We start from the raw sequence: 20,132 nt of genomic DNA, 5'->3' as shown, positions 1-20,132 counted from the left end.
GCCAAATAACATCTCACTCCTGAATTGTACCTGCAAAACACTCGAGTTTGGCCTGCAGGTAGCAAATGCTTTCTCACAGATGGATGGAACCAAAGACACCCAGAAGGCTTGATCCTCTGGGTATTTTAGGTGTTTGCATTCTCATGTCTTTCTTAATAAACAGAAACTGGGATAACTTCCAATTTGTGTTCTCAGCAAGGCTCCCAAACTGGTGGCTGTAACATAAAACATCTATACTTTGTAAGCAAATACAACTCCCTCTGAACACCAGTGCATGCCAATTACTATACACTGATGTAGCTATGCCCCCATCAGCAGCAGAACTGAGGGGAAAAAAAGTAATTTTCCTTCTTTTCCTTTTCCACCTGTTATTTCAATTGCGTGTCTGTATCAATCTCCCCTTTTTTTTTCTGCATTGTCCTTGTAATGATATTTAATGATTTTGCTTCTGCTGCAATAGCATTGCCACCCATTTCTGGGCACCACCTGCTGCAGACTGCATGCATTAACAGTTCTGGAAGGCAAGTTCTCTTTGAAAAGGGATATAAGAAATAGGAAATATTGAGAAAGCAGGTGGACAGACCAATTTTCAAATGTGACATTTACATACAAAGCAGAGCATTTTGTGGTTATTTTTCTATATTAATAAGCTTTTTAAAACAGAACTGCTTTTCACTGATCCTTCCAGCCTGTCTTTCTCTGGTCAGCCCATGCAGAAAACTTCATCCTTAGATACTTTTGTTGGAGGATGAGAATCTCAAATTGTCAAAAGCAATATGAAGAACTGAATTCACTCATCTTCTGAGACTCTAGTTGCTCTTTAATTTAATCCTATTTATTTCAAGCTGATGCTCATATTTGAGCATCATGTCTGGCAGTCATGAAATGGCATAGGCAAGTGTGAATATTAAACTCTTCAGCACAAGTAAAGAGACCTCTCTGTCATCTCTTTTGTTATCTATACCTCATAATGCAGATGCAGACTCTAAAACACAAGGAACAGCTCCTCAGAACCACACTTTTTTTGCCCATTCAGCTCGTCTTTGGGGTCTGGCCATACATGATGGCCCACCTGGCAATGGATCATAAGAAAAATAGCAGCACTTTCTGAAACCTTCAAACACCATCTCACAGATACATGAAATAAGGTGGATTTGCTATTAGACTTTCCACAGGAAAACCCATAGTTTTGGTATAAATAACAGTGATCTCAGAATAATTTACTTTGCAAAAATGTGATTACTTTCACAGCCTAAAGTTAACTCCTCCCCCAACATATAAATTCTCCACTAAACGCAAGCTTGCATAAGCTTTTCTTTCAGGTCTTTATAATGCACTGCTCAGTGTTACTACCTAACATTCAGCAATAATTAATCTGCATCTATTGCATTGTAACTCCTGTGGTTGCAATTTAGCCTCACAGTAATCTCTATTAATGCTACAGCAGTATCCTGTGATAATTAATTAAATACCTGGTGTAAACCCTGTTGCTCAGGATTAGCATAGGCAGGGGAAAACATCCAATTTGGTGGGAGTTTGTATAAGTTTCTGTTGACTACAGTAATTTCTAGTTGCTTTTGGGATCAATAGCAAGTACTGGCAGAGAGTGTCAAGTCCATGTCAGCCCACTGGGTTAATTCTGAGCTCATTATCATGAGTTATAAAGGTCAAGATGGAGGCAGTGTTAAACCTTTTTTAGTTCAAATTTATATTAGGGCAGATAAATAAAAGTAGATTAGTGTTTTTGGGACTTTTCCACCTTCTTTGGAAAGCTGTACTCATGACTTTGGTACGAATGTGGTCACAGTTCTTTCTTCCAGTATTTAAGACTCATCTTGCAGGAACTTTCACAGGGTTCACTTTTTGGTACAACACAAAGCAAGGTTAGGTACTACCTGGAAATGTCCAGTGGCACTATTACTAAATTAACGTGGAAATCAAACTGCTCCAATCTTCAGACATGGCTTGTAATTCCCATTGATATTCCCTGATGGAAATTTGTTCCCTTCAGGAAGCCAGTGTCCAGGAGTGAGGACTATGTCCCACGAGCTCCCACAAACATCCCAGACTCTTCACCAGGCAGCAGACATGATAAAGGCCAGCTATGCAATCCCTTGTAAAGCGATCACCTTTGCAGAGTGCACTTGAAGGATGCCAAGGAAACCAGAGATGCAGAGCTAGGCAGCCCCTGGCTTTTAGACTACAAAGTGATGGCATCCTTCCTTGGAGAAATTTTTCCTGATTTACATGCTTTAGGACTTTGTTAACACTCATTAGAGGAAACTAAACCTTCCCTTAAAGATTGAAGAACAGACCTTCAACTTAAACAGAAATAATTAAATTATTGTTTTCTAACAGAACAATGGAAGCAAGGAACTCTCCCGGGTGCTTCTCTTACATCTAAGTGATCTGTTAGAGCCGTTCACTGAATATTACCATGCTGGGTGGGATAAAAGAAAACCTTGTGCTAAACTCCAATCTGCATCAGGATTAACATGATCAATGTTGATATCAGCTGTTACAAAAGATCATTGGCAAATCCTAAATCCTGCTGAGGTTTTTTGCTTTTCAGATGTGGAGTCGATGAAGAATGTCTTAGCAGATAAGGTATAGCTTAATGATGATATGTTTTCCTACAGTCATCAATTCCTACAGACCCTCTAAGGTAGGTGCAGCAAGCATGGGAGAAAAGCACTAATGCAGCACATTACATGTCCACACTGTTCAATTGTTGCTTGCCAGAGCAAACACTGGAAAATCAGCTTAAAGGAGCAAAGCACTATAATATGGATAAATACTACTGCAGATTAATTAGTTCAAAGAAAATAATGACAAACCTATTTGGGAGTGGGCCTGGCCAGAATTATTTTACACTGAATAATTTCTTTCAGGGATTTGAAAAAAATCCTAAAATAAAGTAGCCTAAACACGCACTCCTCCCAAGACCCTGCATGTAAGAGGTGACACAGAGAGCCTTACCTGCCTGTGCAGCTGTAATTAGAGCAGTGTTCCCCTCGTTGTCCTGCCAGTTCACATCAAGGTGAGGGCATTGTGCTAAGGCTATTACAATATCCACATAACCTTGGTAACAGGCAATAATAAGACCATTCTGTAAGTAAAATATAAAGAGAGACTTAGGTTTGCCAGACTGAGAAATGTTCACTGAAGAAGTTTACGAGACAGCTGTTTCATTTTATTTTTTTTCCAGACTCAAGAACTAAAAAGGTACCAGCACAACTAGTGATCACCTCCAGGCATAATGTTCAGATCCATACACTTCTTTTTATCTATGCCCTTTGGCAAGTCAAGTTTGATACTCCTCATAAATACCTAAGAGAGTAAGTATTACATTATGCTACATGCAAAGTAACTGTTTATAAATGGCTTATGCTTATATGGCTATATAGTTTATACCCAAATGAGAATAAATCTGATTTTATTAGATAATAAAATGAACCCAGCAGGTAAGATGAACTGGACCTGCTCTGAATATTAATTCTCTGAAAAACAGCTATTTGTTCCATGAAGGGAAGTGGTAGGCAGGAGTTGTGCTCATACTGCCTGTTGCTATCTTTAAATAATTCAAATTTCCCATTAGAACTATGCCTCCTTTTTTTATAATCATAAATAAAATTAAATTGCTTTTAGAGGTCCAGTTTAATGTGTTTTATGACAGCTGGAGGCTGTAAAATTTCCAGGAGGAAGCCAAGCCAGGACGTAAACCTTGTAACTACACTTGGTAGCCAGATAGTGTTTCACTCCACAGCAGCAAACTGACAGCTTCCCTAAAATACAGAAAAATACACTTGTCATTAATTACATGGAACCACAGTGCTTAATCCTGGCTGCTCTCTGGACCACTAGGATTAAAGCCATTATCTCCAGTCTTCAGGATTGCTTGGGCAGCCCTCGTTCATCTGCCTGGGGCTGATGGGTGTAGGGAAGGGCAGGTGCAGATAAATCAGCGCTGCCTGCACTCCCTCCTCGCTGCCAGCGTGCCACTCAGCCTGAGCCCAGCCTGAGCATCTGACTGCCCAAGAGGTGAGGGCAGAGACACAAATCTCAAACCTCCTGCTTATGCTGCCTGCCTGAAATGCATTCACACGAAAGACTTGCAAGGAGAACCTGGTTATGGAAACAGAATGGCCCACCCTAGCTCCTCCATCATTTTTTTCTTGCCTACACATTCTCTTTATTTCTTTTCCCCGTGGACATTACTAAGACAGAGATGTTCACCAGGTGACAACTGTAGCTTCTGATTTATTGTCATCTTAACTAGTTACTTATTCAGTGTCCTGTTTCACTGTCATTCTGGATAGTTCTCTTGGCTGAGGTGGCAAAGACCTTTATTGAGATACAGGAGTGATATCTACTCTTCAGGCTGTTCACAGACTATGTAGGTTATTTCTCAATTACATCTCTCAATAAAATCATTACCATGCTTTCATTTGTTCTCAATTCACTCTTGCCCTCAGCATGAAGCAACACCTACCATTGCTTCATAAAGGACATCTTCATTTCCTTCTGAAGTACCTGCAATACTTCAAAGCCTTCTATTGAAATTGTACGGAGGATTCTGCCAAAAGTAATTTATTTTCAGTTTTTGGGGTTTTTTTACTAAACATATGTACTTTCCTGGTGGGATTGTACAGATAAATCCAAGTTTTACTGTAATGTAATAGTTTTTGGCTTTTAAGAAAAATCAGTCAATGTCCATTTTGTAAGGGCTTGAACATTATTTCAGTTCCTTAATAATTTAATTTTTCACCCAGGATGATCAGGATATAGGTCTTTCCAATTCCAAAAGCTGTGTAGATTCAAAACAGCACACAGTCATTCCATAAAATGTCCATTACTTACAATAGCAGAAAATTAAGTTCAAAATTGTTTGGAGACCAAAAGCTTTTGACAATAAGAGAGATTCTATTGTTCACTGAAAAGAATGGCATTTTTGAAGATAGTTTCAAAAAGGGTGTAAGAATAACTAAAAGTAGCTATTATCTCTAATGAAAAAAAAACCTTCTTCACCCAATATCTGGAGTATATTTTCACAGAACATTTTTGTGTTCTAAAAATAGTTACCAGATGCTTAAAATGTTTTGGTTTTTTTGTTCTGTTTGTAAAAGTATAAAGCAAATATTTTAAAAATATAGTAAAATATTGTAAAAAAATAATAACAAACATTTGTGGGTTTTTTGGTTCCTTGGGGTTTTTTTTGCAAGAGCTTTTTGCATTACAGTATTGGAGGGATTTTGTCCTACTTTTAGTGGACAGATAGGAACTAATGCATCTAACACTGACATTCTGATTTCAGCAGATGGAAGACACAAATTATCTTTAAATCAATAAAATTCACCATTCTGTGTTTGAAAACCAGAAGGATTACTTAGGTGTCAACATTTTCTGAAGTTTATTTTCCAAAGATGCTATCAAAGACTGCTTGCTTAAGGATAAAGAAAGAAAGAGAGAGCAGGAGCTTTCTGAGGGATTACATGATGCAGTAGCACAGAAAATCATCCTTGAAGAACAGTTTTACAAATCTGAAGTGGGCCAGATAAGAGTGTGAGAACCCAATATTCAGCGGAGTGTACACCCAGCAGTCCCTGGTTGAGAAACAAAACAGGCTATGGGATGAGAAAATAAAAACAAATCCTTTCTGTAAAGCTGATGTGGCTTTTTTCACCCTTTTTGCAGTTCTACAGGAGGTGGGTGAGACAGACTGCTTGCTGCTTGCTGAGAGACTGCTTTCCTTTGCATAACCCTTCCAAAGGTGTCAGATACTGAAATGGGGTGCAGGAGGCTGCAGCTTTAAGATGAAAGTTGCAATAAACTTCTGGATTTGATGGTTATTTCCCAAATCCTTGTGCAATAATACAATGATATTTTTTGTTATCAGATTGCTTTTTATTTTTCCGATTTTTTTCCCTTTGCATCCATTTCCAATCCTGTCTATATTATCATTGCTGAAAGCTAGTACAAACAGACCAATCAGCATGTGAAATCAGTCACTATCAAAGTGACTTATTAGTCTACAATCTTTAAATTCATATGCCAATAAATACTTCCATATATTAAAAACTCCTTCAACAGTCTCAATTAATAAGTGTTATAAAATTGCCTCCAGCAAATTGCGTTTTGAAGTGATCAGTAAAGCAGTAGCCTGTATCACAGCAGCGTGCAGGAAAATACAGCTGTGCACTTAATGTCTTTTCAAAATCTAAAATAAATGAGTTTTAGTTAGAAAATATTGAACCTGAACAATCTGGTCACCCTGAGAAGAGAGATGGCATTAATATGCTACCAAAGGCATCCATTATTCTGCTCCTCATATGAAAGGCCACAGTGCAATTATGAAATGGTCAGTGTACATGGAAAAAAAGTATTTTTTAAAATTTAATCTTACCAGTATTTTTGTCAGTAAGATCAATTCTCAGAAGTACTCACTACTTGTGTGTCGCTGCTGAGGCAGGACGGGAATGAGAAGATTCTGACCAGAAAGCTGCTGAGAGTAAAACTCCAGTTTATTCAAAATGCACCGCTCTTTTATACAGAGCTCCGCAAGGACCAAATCCATTGGTTCTGAAGTGAAAACAACCCACCACCATTGGTGCAGAGTGCTTGACACACAGTGATAGAACTTAACTATAAACAATGTGAACAACAAGAGAGATAAAGAATTATTTACATTCTTTCCCAGCTCTTTCCCAGGCTTTTGCCTGGCTAGAAACTTTCAGTTTATCACTTTGACTGAATCTGAGACCCACATTTCCTCCTTTTTTTTAAAGAAGGAGGCAGTGTTTGTCAGAGCACCTTGCAAAGAAGAGGACAAACATGACTCCGAGGTTCACTAGTTGATAATTCAAAACCTCATTGAATGTTGGCTCAGATTGGTCAAAGTGCTTCCAAATTTATAATTTTCAAGGAATCAGTTACCAGCTCTAAGCTGTCTAAGTCATTGTCAGACTGTCAAAAGACTGGCAGTCCAACTTGTCAAAACCCTTTTCCCAGTGTGAGTATGACCTGACAGAAAAGAAGGTATTTACAACACATGCACATACCCAAATCAGCCAAATTTGAATTTGGCAAGATGAGTAACATCTCTTTGCCAGAGCTGCAAAGCCTTTAGGCCTCTGGGATTTGTCCCAGCCAGTAAGGTGCAGCAGGTTTGCCTCGATTGGCATTCATCAGAATTGCTTTTGCAAGGTGTGTGTACTTAATAGAAGAATCATGCAAGGCTTTGCCTGTGCAATCATGTCCTCAATGGACAGCTTGAGTGATAAAATTGAATTCAGATCCAAATTACATCCTCAAGGCTTTCAAAACAATTGAGTGAAATTGACCCAATTCAGAAAGGACCAAATTCACAACACTTGAGAAACCTCTGAAATGCCATGAAATCTCTGAAATGCCATGGCCACAGCCCTTAATTCAATCACTTGGGCTGAGGTTGATTGGTGGCTTCCCAATACTTTGAGTTGTTAGTGAAAACACAGCTCTTTCTGCATTTTATTGTTTTTTGAAGAGCCAGCGGCAGACTTTATGACCCAGCAATGCTAGCTAGGCAAGGCAAGGCGGAGGACCTGGCCCCGTGGGCAGGGCCACATGTTGCAAACCCAGCCATGGGCAGCCAAGGGTCTCTGCTGAGGCAAGAGCCACCCGGCTCGGCCCCCAGCTTCTCTTTGGTATCTTCTGGGGCCCCTTAATCTGGGGTCCCTGGGACACTTCAAGACCACTGATAAATGAGCGACCTCCCCCAAACTCATACATCAGTGCATGTTCCCAACAGGCTGCAAGAAATCCAGCAATTCCTCCGGGATTCTGCCCTTCCCCCACCCCGCCTAGCAATGAGTTTTCCCACAGTTCTCGGCATCTCGCTCCGTGAACCACAAGAGCAGGACGCGAAGGGTGCGAGAAGGGGCTGTTTCCCCGGGAATATAAAATTCCACCCGGGCTCCGGGGCTCCCTGCACCACCCACGCCCACCCAGTACAAGGGGCTGCTCCCCTGTCCCTGCACAGTTCCCTGATCCGCGACCTCACCCCCCTCATTCCCAGCTTCAGGACCATCAGCAGTAGCACTGCTGCTGGCCAAGCCGGTGCCCCCTCCCGCCGGCTCTCCCTCGGAGGGGCAGAGCTCGGCACAGTCTGGAGGGGATGAAGGGCTGGATTCATTGTCCAACACGGGGCTCTCGGTCGCCAGATCGCAGGGCGGAGCCGCTGCTGATGAGCCGGCTTCAGGGGGTGCGGCAGCGGGAGCCGCTGCGCCCTGTGGGCGCCCCTCCCCCGCCATGAGCGGGGCGGGCGGTGCGGCCGCGTCTCCCGGCGGGGCCGGGGCCGGGGCCGGGGGCGGCACTTCTGCCGATTCCGAGCTCGACGGCGGCGGCGGCGCTCTTGGCGCTCGCAGCTGCAACGCAGCAGGCAGCACAGGCACCGGAGCCGTAGTGGGCAGCACTGCGGCTGCGGCGGCTTCTCCCAGGAATGACACCGGTGGTCCCGGGGTGGGTGGAGGCGAGGCTGCTGCTGCCGCCGGAGCAGTGGTGGGCGTGACAGTGAAAGGTACTGTCGGCAGGGGTGGCGCCATGTCAGGCATGGCGTGGAAGGCAGGCTCCACCCCCAGCACGGGAGTTTGTCCCACAGTGGGCAGGGCAGAGAACAACATGGGTGTCCTGCCCGAGCTGTGCTGTTGGACGACAGATACCGGCACTGTAAATGAAATCAAAGCAGCCGGTCCGCATGGCGTGCAGAGGGGCGGACCGGGAGGCAAAGCCTGTTTTGCCAGCACAGTCGAAAACCCCGCGGGTGGCGGTGGGTGTGCCAGGGGATGGACCAAAGGCTGCATCGCCGTCTGCGCAGGCTCCATCAGCGAAGAAGTCATGGGGGTGGCATCCACCCCCACTGCACCTGGCGCCGAGGGCAGTTCCAGCCCCCCAGGATGCAGTTTGGAAAGTGGGGGGCTACGGGGACGCGGGAGGTGGCGGCTCCTGCCAGTCCGGGGCCGCCCCATGCAGTCCATGCAACGCCGGGTGTGCTGATAGCTGTGGCAAAGGCACCCCAGCTGCCTCGGGAGGGGCGGGCAATGTCAGCGGCACTGTGCTCTGGGCAGGGTGTGCCCGCGCAGCCAGCCGCCGTGCAGGCTCTGGTGCGGTCCGCGTCAGGGATCCCAAAATACTCAGTCGGAACCGCTGCCTGTGTCCAAGGCTGTGTCGATGCCCACCCAGATTGCAGCCAGGTCCCTTCAGGGCAGGGTGCAGTGCCACGTCAGGCTACACCAGACCCTGTTCCTCAGGGTAAGGTGTAATTCCACATCGGCGGTAATCAGATGTCGCTGCTGAGGCAGGACGGGAATGAGAAGATTCTGACCAGAAGGCTGCTGGGAGTAAAACTCCAGTTTATTCAAAATACACCGCACTTTTATACAGAGCTCCGCAAGGACCAAATCCGTTGGTTCTGAAGTGAAAACAACCCACCACCATTGGTGCAGAGTGCTTGACGCACAGTGATAGAACTTAACAATGTGAACAACAAGAGAGATAAAGAATTATTTACATTCTTTCCCAACTCTTTCCCAGGCTTTTGCCTGGCTAGAAACATTCCGTTTCTTTCTTTGACTGAATCTGAGACCCACACTTGGGAGGGCTTCAGGAGAAAGGAAGATTGATAATTCTTCAAGGTATATCCTCTTCCTAAAAGGACTTTCCACCTGAAACAGCATCCTTTCCCCTCTCTTCCCTTCTGCATGTCCTCAGACACAAATTATTTTAAATTATAATAAAACTCAAACTATTCCTATTAATATATAGTAATAAACATCAATGATTAATGCAACTGTACATTTGTCACAGCATGCAAGCACAGTATCCTGCTTTTCAAGGATACTCTGTTATCTGACTTACTCTCTCCCAATCAGTGGCCAGGGTTGCTGCCCATCATTCTGCCAGACCAGTGAAAGAGATCCTCTGTGCATAAGAGACTTAAAATATGAAACAAAGTTTGCAACTGATCATATTTAATTTTTCAAATACTGCATACAGGCTCTGTGTGACAAGCAAGAAAGCATGAGGCATCCATCACACCAACTACATTAATATTTACGGTCGTTTTTCCACAGAAGGGGACATTGAAAGTCAGCTCAGTAATGGTTTTGGTTTTTTTTCTCAAGTAGAACCCACAATACTTCCAGGTATTGGGGGCTCTATCTTTTCTCTGGGGAATATTTGACATTACACAGAGCTTTCCTACAGTTTTTCTGTAGTTTATGATACATCTGGTTTTTTTGTGCAAGCAAAATTAACAGTATTTAGAATATATGAAAAAACAGTGTCAGATAAAATACTTGTTTCCCATGTATTCTAAATGAAGTATAACTACTTTTCTTATTTTCTTCTCACAGTGCACAAATTAACATAACGGCCATGGGACTACCTGAAGTAAATCAGATGTTGCAACACCTTCCTCAAGCATTGAATCTTCTGATTTTGTTTAAAATGATAATTCTTCATGTGTCTTTGATAGCCAGACTGGAATAGTGCTGCCACTATGAAAATAAATTCTGTTTTGCTCAGCTGTGTTGGCTAATGACATAATAACGTCTGATTAAGTGAGGTTATGGATATCTCAACACACGATTTTATAAATCAGACATTATGACAAAATTACTGATGTAATGCTATTTGTATGCTAGATCATTACAGATAATAAGGATCACAAGAAATACTCAAGGATCAATATTGAACTCAAGCTGAATAACAAGCAAATCACATACAGCATGCAATTAATTTAGCTTTTTAAAAGTTCTCTTCAGGCAACTTATTTTCCACCAAGATGCTGAGAATGAACGCAGCTTATTATAGGTTTTTGCCAATTACCAGACAAAATGAGTCTGGCAAAAGGCTAAATTGATATTACCCATTGCTCTCCACAAGCATTTCGATAAAAAACTGTCCAGTTTGCTTTGCATGCATCTGTAAGTACTAATGACAATTCTGCAAGGCTGGTTTACTAGCAGTGATTAAAACCATATGTAATTGAATTAAATGAGATAATGATTCATTGTAATCCATAATCACATGCAAGGACAACAATGAAAATTAAGTCTAAGTTAAAAGCATGTTATTAAAAAATATTAAAAATAGTATAAATGAAAGAATTAAAAAAAGGAATAAAAAGCTATGTTGAAGCATTTTCTTGTTGATTCATTAAAATAATAATTCATATGTTTAATATTTTGTCTTATACAAAACTCACACTATAACACCATTATATATATAACCATACTTCTAGTACAAACAAAAAAAAAAATTTAAAATCAGATCAAGTATTTTAAAGTAAATCTCCCAAAATAATTTCAGGGTAATTCTGATAATTCTGATCTCCACTAAAAGCTCTGCAACTGTGTGAAACTTCGCTCTAACAGAGATTCTAAATTTACGCTGTATTAAAAAAGAGCAAAGTGTGGCACTGAGCATCATGATCTGCTATATACTAAAATATTCTAGTATAAAAATGGCATTCTCAGAAACTTTCAAAGTGGCTTGAGCTTCTCTTATATTTGGTTTAGGTTGATTATTTCAACAGCGACAGAGACGAGGTAATTATTCAGGTCATCAGTCCTGTGAGAAGTGGTGTTTATGTGCTACAGAAACTCATCAAGCACATAAGCCCTAATATTATCTGCAGAAAATAATTTAGGCTGCCCTTTTAAAGAAAGGGCTGCAACAGCTTAGTCACATGCACATTTGTATTGGGAAAGTGACAAAAAAAAGGAAAATTAAATGAATTTTGTCCAACAGTTATTTGATCAAAACTCCACATGCCTGGAGGAGGAAAGGGGGGAGAGGCTAATTTTGCCAGGGAAAGTGATCAGAGAAATACAAAGGGGTATCCAAATATGGACCATCAGTGTGCAAAACTCTCTGCCTGCTCTGCAGAGGAGCAAAGTAGCCCAAAGCCTAATCCAATATCCAAAATCGAGTTCAAATGGTATTGCCCTTGCCAGTGCCTCGATACAGAAGGTACAAAATTGATACCTCTGTTTTGCAGTGTTATTTACAGATCCATTTCCCAGTATGGACTGCAGTTTACTACATAAAAACACAGTCCAGTCCATGGACACACTGATGATGACCCATCATTTTTCTGCTCCAATTTTTGTGATGTGTTCAGCTTCACTTATTTCACTTATTTCATAAACACCTCTTCAATCAGTCAGGTCATATGTCTTTAAGGAAAGGTATATGTATAATCTCTGCAGAAATCCTTACTTAATCTATTCTAATCCAAATCCCCATGATCACCTCTAAAAATAGTTCCAGGAAAGTTCGTTTTACTATGCCTGCAAAAGCTTGCATTACACAACGAAGAGAACCTGTGCCACTTGTGTAATAAAGCAGACAACAGGAAAAGGTAATAAAAATAGTGGGATTTTCTTTATTTACTAACATGTACGTCATCTGAATTAAAAACATCTGACAGAAACCTCGGAAGTAACTGCTAAGAGCCATAAGGGATTTACAAGGCAAATAAATACATGCTGAGTGGTCAGAGATATTCCAGTGGGTAAGATATATAAAGAATATGTGGCAATTCTGAGAGATGCTTATGAGATATTAACCCTTCTCTATTTTTTTATAATATCAAGATACATAAAAAAGCATATAATTCAGTAGGATATCTAAACCTCATGAGCTGATGGGGACCTAAGGGTTGTGCACTGTTCCATAGGAGGTTGGAACATGTGTCCAGCTCCTGCACTGCCCCACATATCCCAACACCAGCCATCTGGCTGCCTTTTGACACAGCTTTCTTGACTAAGGTCTGAAGATATGATGGGAAGCCTGGTGAGAGGAGAACAGAATCATTACACCAAAAATGGTGATCCTTCTTTTCTCCTTTCTCCTGCAGGGAGTTCTAATCTTCCCATGAGGCAAAGTCCATGTAAGAAAACACCCAGGTGCCTGGGAGCCCCACACCTTATCCTGCACCCCTTGGAGGCTCCAGGAGCCATGTAGGGTGACTTCTCTCTCTCACTTCTTTATTTGCTCCATCTGCCCCCACCTCTCACCCCATATCACACCATGTCCAAGGGCCTGGAGAGCTGATGAAGCACAGAAGACATTTTTGGACTGTACAACCTGACCAGCAGCCAGCAGTGGCCAGCACCTCCTCTCCCCATTGCTGGAGAAAAGGGCTGCTCTGTTCCTGGCTGTATAGCATCTTCTGGACAATCATTTCCATGGCACAAGTAGGCCAGAAGCAGAGGACACTCAGGATTATATCTAACAGTGAGAAAAACCCTGCAGAAATATATGAGCCAAAGGATGCCGTGCTGACTGAGTGGTAGGAGGCCTGGGCTGTGCTGCCAGTGTTTTCCTCTGACTTATGCTGACACTTGATCACACTTCTTGAAACAGCAACAACTGGATCTATGTTATGACATGAAAAATCTTTTACTGCTCTTTCCTCTGAACCTCAGCTAGAACTGAACATGTAAACAAGAACCAGCAGCAGCCACAACTAGCTTGGACATATTTTAACACTGAGATGCTTGAGTTAAGAAATTTACTGTGATTCCTTTAACACATATTTAAAAAGAAATAAAAACTGCTCAGGATGTTAGCAGATATACACATTCATGCTCAATATCAATTTTGTTAAGATACTATATTATTTTTCGGTGACAGCTGGTGAAGGATTAGGAATTTACTCATCAATCTGAAGTTTCAGCAGAAGGAAGTTCCTTTGCTAGTCACAGCCAAATAATATGCAACAAAGCAATATACAGAATCAAGAAGTTTATATGGAAAAAGAAGAAACTGGGATCATTTTCCCACAGAGTGATCTTTGATGTATGCAATCAATCAAAAATAAAGCTTTGCAATGTATGCAAGATCTATGGTCACAGCAGAACTAAACAAGGCATAATTTTAGAGAAGGACTAAATAAGGAAACTTTAGGGAAATACTGCTTAATACAAATAACATATCCTTGAACTCACAGGTCATCAGTGGAGCTTGCCATCATTATACATAAGATAAAAGGAAGTTGTATCGGGATCCAATAAGATGGCAAAACAGCCCAGAATTCCATTTTTGAGAAAGAGTTCTCTGTTCTGTTTTTGAGGTGCCTGGCTGCAAAGAACAGAAAGTAGTGTGGGAAAATGGTAGGGGAAGAAACACAAATTGTATCAGATTAAAATTAATATTTTAATTTTATTTAGACTGTCATGTTGGGTACAACTAATAAATAGTCATGATCCTTGATTAATAATGTAGCCTTTACTACTCCTAGCTTATCTGTTTGTACTGTACGTTGTAACAAGCACTGCAGGTTAGTACTGTCAAATGTTAGTGTTGAGATTTCATTGTGTTGGTGGTAGTAACACAAGATCCATAGCAGCCAAATTTATACAGTCCTCCTTGTTATGCCTGTTTTAGCATCAGTGCTAAATGCAAGACATTCTGCTTTTAAAAAAATCAACATGTCTGGCTTCAGCGAAGAATGTAAATTATGTACTGTGAGGGTGGTGGGGCACTGGGACAGGCTGCCCAGAGAAGCTGTGGATGCCCCATCCCTGGAAGTGCTCAAGGGCAGGTTGGATGGGCCCTGAACAACGTGGTCTAGTGGAGGGTGTCCCTGCCTATCGTAAAGGGGCTGGAACCAAATAATCTTTAAGGCCTCTTTGAGCTCAAACCATTCTGTGATACTGTGATTTATTTCATATGGGGATCCTGATATAAACCCTGAAGGCATTTCTACCACAAATCCCATGTCTTTACTTCAAGATGCTTTGAACATTAGCAACCCAAACCATTAGTTAATGGGAAGGGCAGTGAGAGCAGTGTGACAGGCTCCCTCCATCATCAGGGTCCTGCTACAGCAAATGGTGAGTGGATTTTATTTTTTTTTTTCTTTCACTGGCTTGATATGCAATGTTTGCAAAGGCTTCCAATGGCTGGAAACCATTCCGTGAACAAGGATAATGTATTTCTGGGTGCTTAAATGAACTGTACCTTACTGTGGTTTTCTTGGAACAGCTGTTTCCAGCTATCAATAGATTAAAAGCAGAAAAGTACTGACTGCTTCCTCCTGAGGACACCTGAGGCTGGGACCACCTGCTGCTTTGGCTATTTGCTGCACAAAGCTGCAGTGGGTTTGGGCATCACTGGAAGAGAGAGTGCTTGTAATAAACCTCAAACTACACCTTTTGTGAATATAATTATATGTAAAACATTTTGGAGAGTCTCTCAATTGCCCGATTACTTCAAAATCCAATGTCAAAATTGTAGCCTTCCCACGAATTCACTGAAGCATTTTGTTTACTCTATTTTCAATAAGACAAACCACCTAAAAGGTAAAAAAAATGCTAGTCAAATCTGGATGATCTAACAGCATAACCTAACCTGGTGCAACCTGTATGCAGTGCACGGTCTCAGCACGTAAGACCTCTGGGAGCATTCAGAAACAAGTTTAGATGTGAACTTCAGCTCCTGTGCCTGACAAACTCTACTGTCAACTTCTCTCCTTGCTTTTAACTATACATGTACCTTCATACACACTTAGGATGAAAAAGAGAGTTTACATCATTTAAAAAGCATTTTGTAGGGCATTCAGAAACCATGTGAAATGCATTTTGTGCACTGACATAACTCTGTCAAAAAGAGCTGCCTTTTACTTTAGAGCACATGGTTCAACTCCTCACTGTGTTTAATAGATTCATTTTCCTTTTTGTTATGTTCTGTCAGATGCAGGCAGGTTGTAGTTGATATCTGTTACAAGAAGCTTAATAGAGTGTTTGAATGCATAGTTTTTTTTCAGGAGACCTCTCACAAAATCTTCATAAAGATAAATTTCAGTTTGACACTGAGCAGAAGATGAACGTACAACCTTTCACGCCATCAGAATCTATCACTGTATCTAATCTGTCTTTTCTGTAAAGAATATTTTAAAGCCTCCAGAACATTTTCACTGTTAAAGTCTCTGAAATGACCAGTGATGAGCTTGCAAGCACCCTCTTGTGGCAGTAAGATGCTGTAGTTTTTTTAGGAAAGACCTTCCCAAGAATTTTCCCAAGTTTTCCTCCAATTTCTGCAAATTCATTTTGCCAATGTTCTTCCAAGCCTTTTGGTTGTGAAATTGCACCAGACCCAAACCTTGTAATGAAAGAGCCCAGGAATAGTTCTGTCCATCAGTGGCTAATCACCACTGGGAGAAAAAACAAACCCAAAACCCCAACCAACTAAAAAACCCAAAAAAAAACCAAACAAAACTTTAAACCTGAAAGCTCTTTTTTCCTCAAAAAAAAAATCAACTTGATGAAGAAAAATACCCATCAGGGTGGAATCTCTCCCTTGCAGAGGCCCTATTCTCACCGAGAAGGGCAACTGTATACCCTTATGACTCCAAAGAGGGGAATTAAGCACACACAACACAGAGTGCTCTATAATGAGGTGGAACTAGATGAGCTTTAAACTCCCTTCCAACCAAACCCACTGTATGATTCAGTAATACCACACACAATCGTGTCAGCCTATTTCCCACCCTTTGATCTAAAGAAGCTGTAAGAGCACTAGTTTCCATATTAGAGTGCCATTTGACGATGAGTTTCATAATGGCATCAGTGGAAATGGAGGTCCCTCATTGTATCTTCTTCCCAACTAATCCTGTGCTCTGCCTCTTGAACCTCACTGTTTCCTTTTCTCTAGCACTTCTAATAATAACCCTCCCTCTTGATCTTGGATCTTCTAATAATAAGCTTATTGATCCTGAAATTTACCTGAATGCACCAGGAAAATGTGGTAAACTTTCTTCCCCAGAGGAAAAAAAAAGACAGGGGGAAAGGACCAGCTGCCCTTGCACAGCAGAAGGGCACATGTGTCTCAGATGAAAGTATTAGTATTTACCCTACAGGATTCACCTTACATCCTTCTGTCTAGATGGGCTATCACATAGCAACAGTCAAAATCCTCTTTTCAAACAAGAGGATAACCTGGTAACAACAGCCTTGTTGTTCATGGAAATGCAAGGTAAATACTAATGTTCAGAAAGAAAGGTATGTTGAAATATTACTGGTAGGTGTGAAAGGGATTTTCCACCTGGACCAGCCATTATTATTTGACTTCTAGCCCTCACTGATGGGATCTCATTATCTTGACTCTTCAGTGTATCATCAACTACTGCAAGTGACAATGGTTCTTTTCATGTCAAAGTGTCCAGGTTCTTGAAAGCCCTTTTCATTATGCTTTCCACAATGAAAAAGCTTCCTTCATCTTGGTTACGCTTCTGGTTTTACCTAGACTAGTTTTTCACTCATTTATGCCGCTTCTTGTTCTTTCCCTATCTCTAACAAGGCAAAAGATTTTTTGTTTTTGTGCATAAATATTTAAAAAGTCTCCTTTTTATTAGAAAACAAGTGGTTTTGAGCAACAGATGTATCTGTGGTGAATGGATGGGACTGTTTTTCACAGAGACCTAAAGTAGATTTTTGTATGTGTGGATTTAGTGTTAACCTTTGTGATCCTAGAAGGTTGCAATCCTATAATCCTACAACTATATGGAATGCAGCTGCTGTGGACTATCACATATGACCATGCTGGAGGCAAAAGCAATGTATTTTTATACAATCCTAGTATTCAGGCCTGTAAAACTTGGAGGAAAGTACCACAGTTACTGACTTCCTATGAAGTTTTTTGCTCTTTCCTACCTATGTGTGGCTTATTAGTAGCACTCCACAAATTGCATTGAAAAGTGAGTCTCCATAAAAAGAAAAACAAAAGGGTGAGGGAGAGAGAGAAAAGAGGCACTAATTACTGGGTTTTTTTAAAAATCTTGAAAAATTCACAGTTTCTGAATCATGGAGATTTTCAGTTCTGGGTGAAAGCACTACCTTCAAACAAAATATGCCATTTTGCAGTAATGCTTGTTTCATAAGCACTATAAATTTTATTCTCATCATTTTCATCTTTTATAACTGTTAGAACCACTGATGACTGTGTTCACATTTTAAATTACAGCACAACAAATGACCTGTGTTTCAGTAAGACCTCTATTTTTAATGTAAATGTTCTTTGGTCAAGGGCAAACAGGGTTGTGCTCTTGTGACTTACACCTACAACATTGGCTCTGTAATGTTCAAGGCTGATTAGAGGGCAAGAACTCCTGCTATAAAACCTATAAACCTTCAATTCTGTCTGTTTAAGTAATAAAGTAACTGGTAGAATGCACACAGCCACTGTAGAGGAAATCCAGCATGCCTCAGGATTTTCATTAAGGAACAGTTCCTTCCTAAAGGTTTAGCATCACTCTGTGAAAAATACATCTATTTTAAGAAAAGGTAGAATTGAAGTTTTGAAAGATCAGAGACTAGCACTTGGCAAAACCAAGAATGCTGCTGTTTCTGGCTTGCAAATCCTAGTGAATAGACTCACATTAATTTAGTGCTGTATTTAGGGAATAGGCTCATCTGCCTTATTAATCTGAAAGAGGCTCAGCTTGGCATTTTTTTGTTTGAGAAAGCACACACTGTGACATAGAATCAATCTGTCCAGAGGACATTTTTTCCTGAAAAATGGTGAACCAGTAGCTCACTGGGTTTTTATACTCAATTTTTTTTGAATCATGAATAACATGATTTAAAAGCAGTCTTGGGGTTTGTTGTTGGATTTCATTTTTTTTTCTTAACTGTGCATTCCCATTTTAAATTTCCCTTTTATTATCTCAGTTGGTGAGATAAGTTTAATAAGCAAATGCAGCACACACTGCTACTGCATGTCCTTGCCTGGTAGCAAGAGCAGAGTGAGTCTTTCTTCTCCTGTAGAGCCTGTGACCACCCAGTTTATCTCAGCTGAGAGTTTAGTTCCATGCAATGAAAGGCAGGAAAACATCTTCTGCCTCTGTACTTGGATCTAAAAACCTAATCTTCTAATGAATACACCCCATTCACCTAAGTAATAAAGAAACATAGGGAGTAATTGAACATTAACATACTATTGAATCTGAAGAAGACAGAATTAAATATCTGGGAAAAAAAGATAAGCAATTTCACATTTATATTCAAATAGCTGGAATTTCTAGTGATTACTTGCCTTTGTTAAAACAGCTAAATCATTAATTATATATATATACTTTATAAAATAATTTCAGTCAAACAATCCAGAAACAGTTCTCCTACTCCAGAAAATTGGAGAATATTTAGATAAACTGTAAACCAGATACTATTAGGACAGGAGTCCAGGAGTTCATATAACCACTCTGCTTTTTAATTTAGGGACCTATTTCTATGAGCAAAATGGTAGACATTTAGAACATAGCTTTCTCAACACAAGAATATCTTTTGCTGAAAAGAAGCACTCACAAAAAACCCAGCACGTATCAAACACATCTGATGGAAGTTTCTCAGGCCTGTTTGCAGTGAGTTTGACACATCGCTGTGCCACAGCCATTGAACTACAAGAGTCTTTGGGTATGTCAAGACTTTGCTCAACTGCAGGGTGGCATTTTTTTTTTTTTTATAGCAGCTCACTAATGAGAGCAGTATCTGAACACACTATGGGCCTTTCGAATGATGCAGCAGGCCCTGGAGCAAATAAAAGATAGCTGACTTATAGGAAATTTTCAGTGTACAGGTGGAAACTAAAACTCAGAATCACACAGAACATGCTGAGTTGGAAGGGACGCCTCAAGATCATTGAGTTCAGCTCCTGGCTCTGCACAACAACATCCCCAAGAGTCATACGTTCACCTGAGACAATTGCCCAAATGTTTCTTGAACTCTCTCAGGCTTGGTGCTGTGGTGCGCTCAGGCTGCTCCCCTGCCTTGGGGAGCCTGTCCCACTGCCCAGCCATGATCTGGGTGAAAAACCTTTTTAATATCCAACCTAAACCTCCCCTGACAGCTCCAGGCCATTCCCATGGGTCCTGTCACTGGTCACCAGAGAGAAGAGATCAGTGTCTGCCCCTCCTCTTGCCCTCACAAGGAAGCTGTAACTGCAATGATTGGTTCATTGACTTGTTCATTGAAATAGTAGGAGGTGACTTGTAAACACAATTTTCTTCATTTTTGTGGTGCCCAACTCCAAAGCTATGGAATTTCCTAAGAGATGAGAAGAAGCACACTTACTTTGAAGAAGTACTGCAAAGA

General features: G+C 40.9%; 1 protein-coding gene and 1 long non-coding RNA gene across 2 annotated transcripts in view; one reads left to right on the top strand and one right to left on the bottom strand.

Moving 5' to 3' along the window:
• ANKRD33B (ankyrin repeat domain 33B) overlaps positions 1 to 20,132 on the bottom strand; it is a 48,329-nt gene that overhangs the window by 12,011 nt on the left and 16,186 nt on the right. The window contains exon 2 of the mRNA XM_021538417.3: positions 2,980 to 3,109. Within this exon, the coding sequence (XP_021394092.3) occupies positions 2,980 to 3,109 (130 nt within the window). The remainder of the gene's footprint in view (positions 1 to 2,979; positions 3,110 to 20,132) is intronic.
• On the top strand, positions 8,309 to 10,559 carry LOC116183234 (uncharacterized). Its single transcript, XR_004147806.2, has 2 exons — positions 8,309 to 8,554; positions 10,389 to 10,559. It is a non-coding gene; the product is annotated as an uncharacterized LOC116183234 (long non-coding RNA).

This window comes from Lonchura striata, chromosome 1, assembly GCF_046129695.1.
Source record: "Lonchura striata isolate bLonStr1 chromosome 1, bLonStr1.mat, whole genome shotgun sequence".
NCBI lineage: Eukaryota > Metazoa > Chordata > Aves > Passeriformes > Estrildidae > Lonchura > Lonchura striata.
The sequence above is the reverse complement of the archived record's forward strand: the minus strand, read 5'-3'. Positions and strand labels throughout refer to the sequence as shown.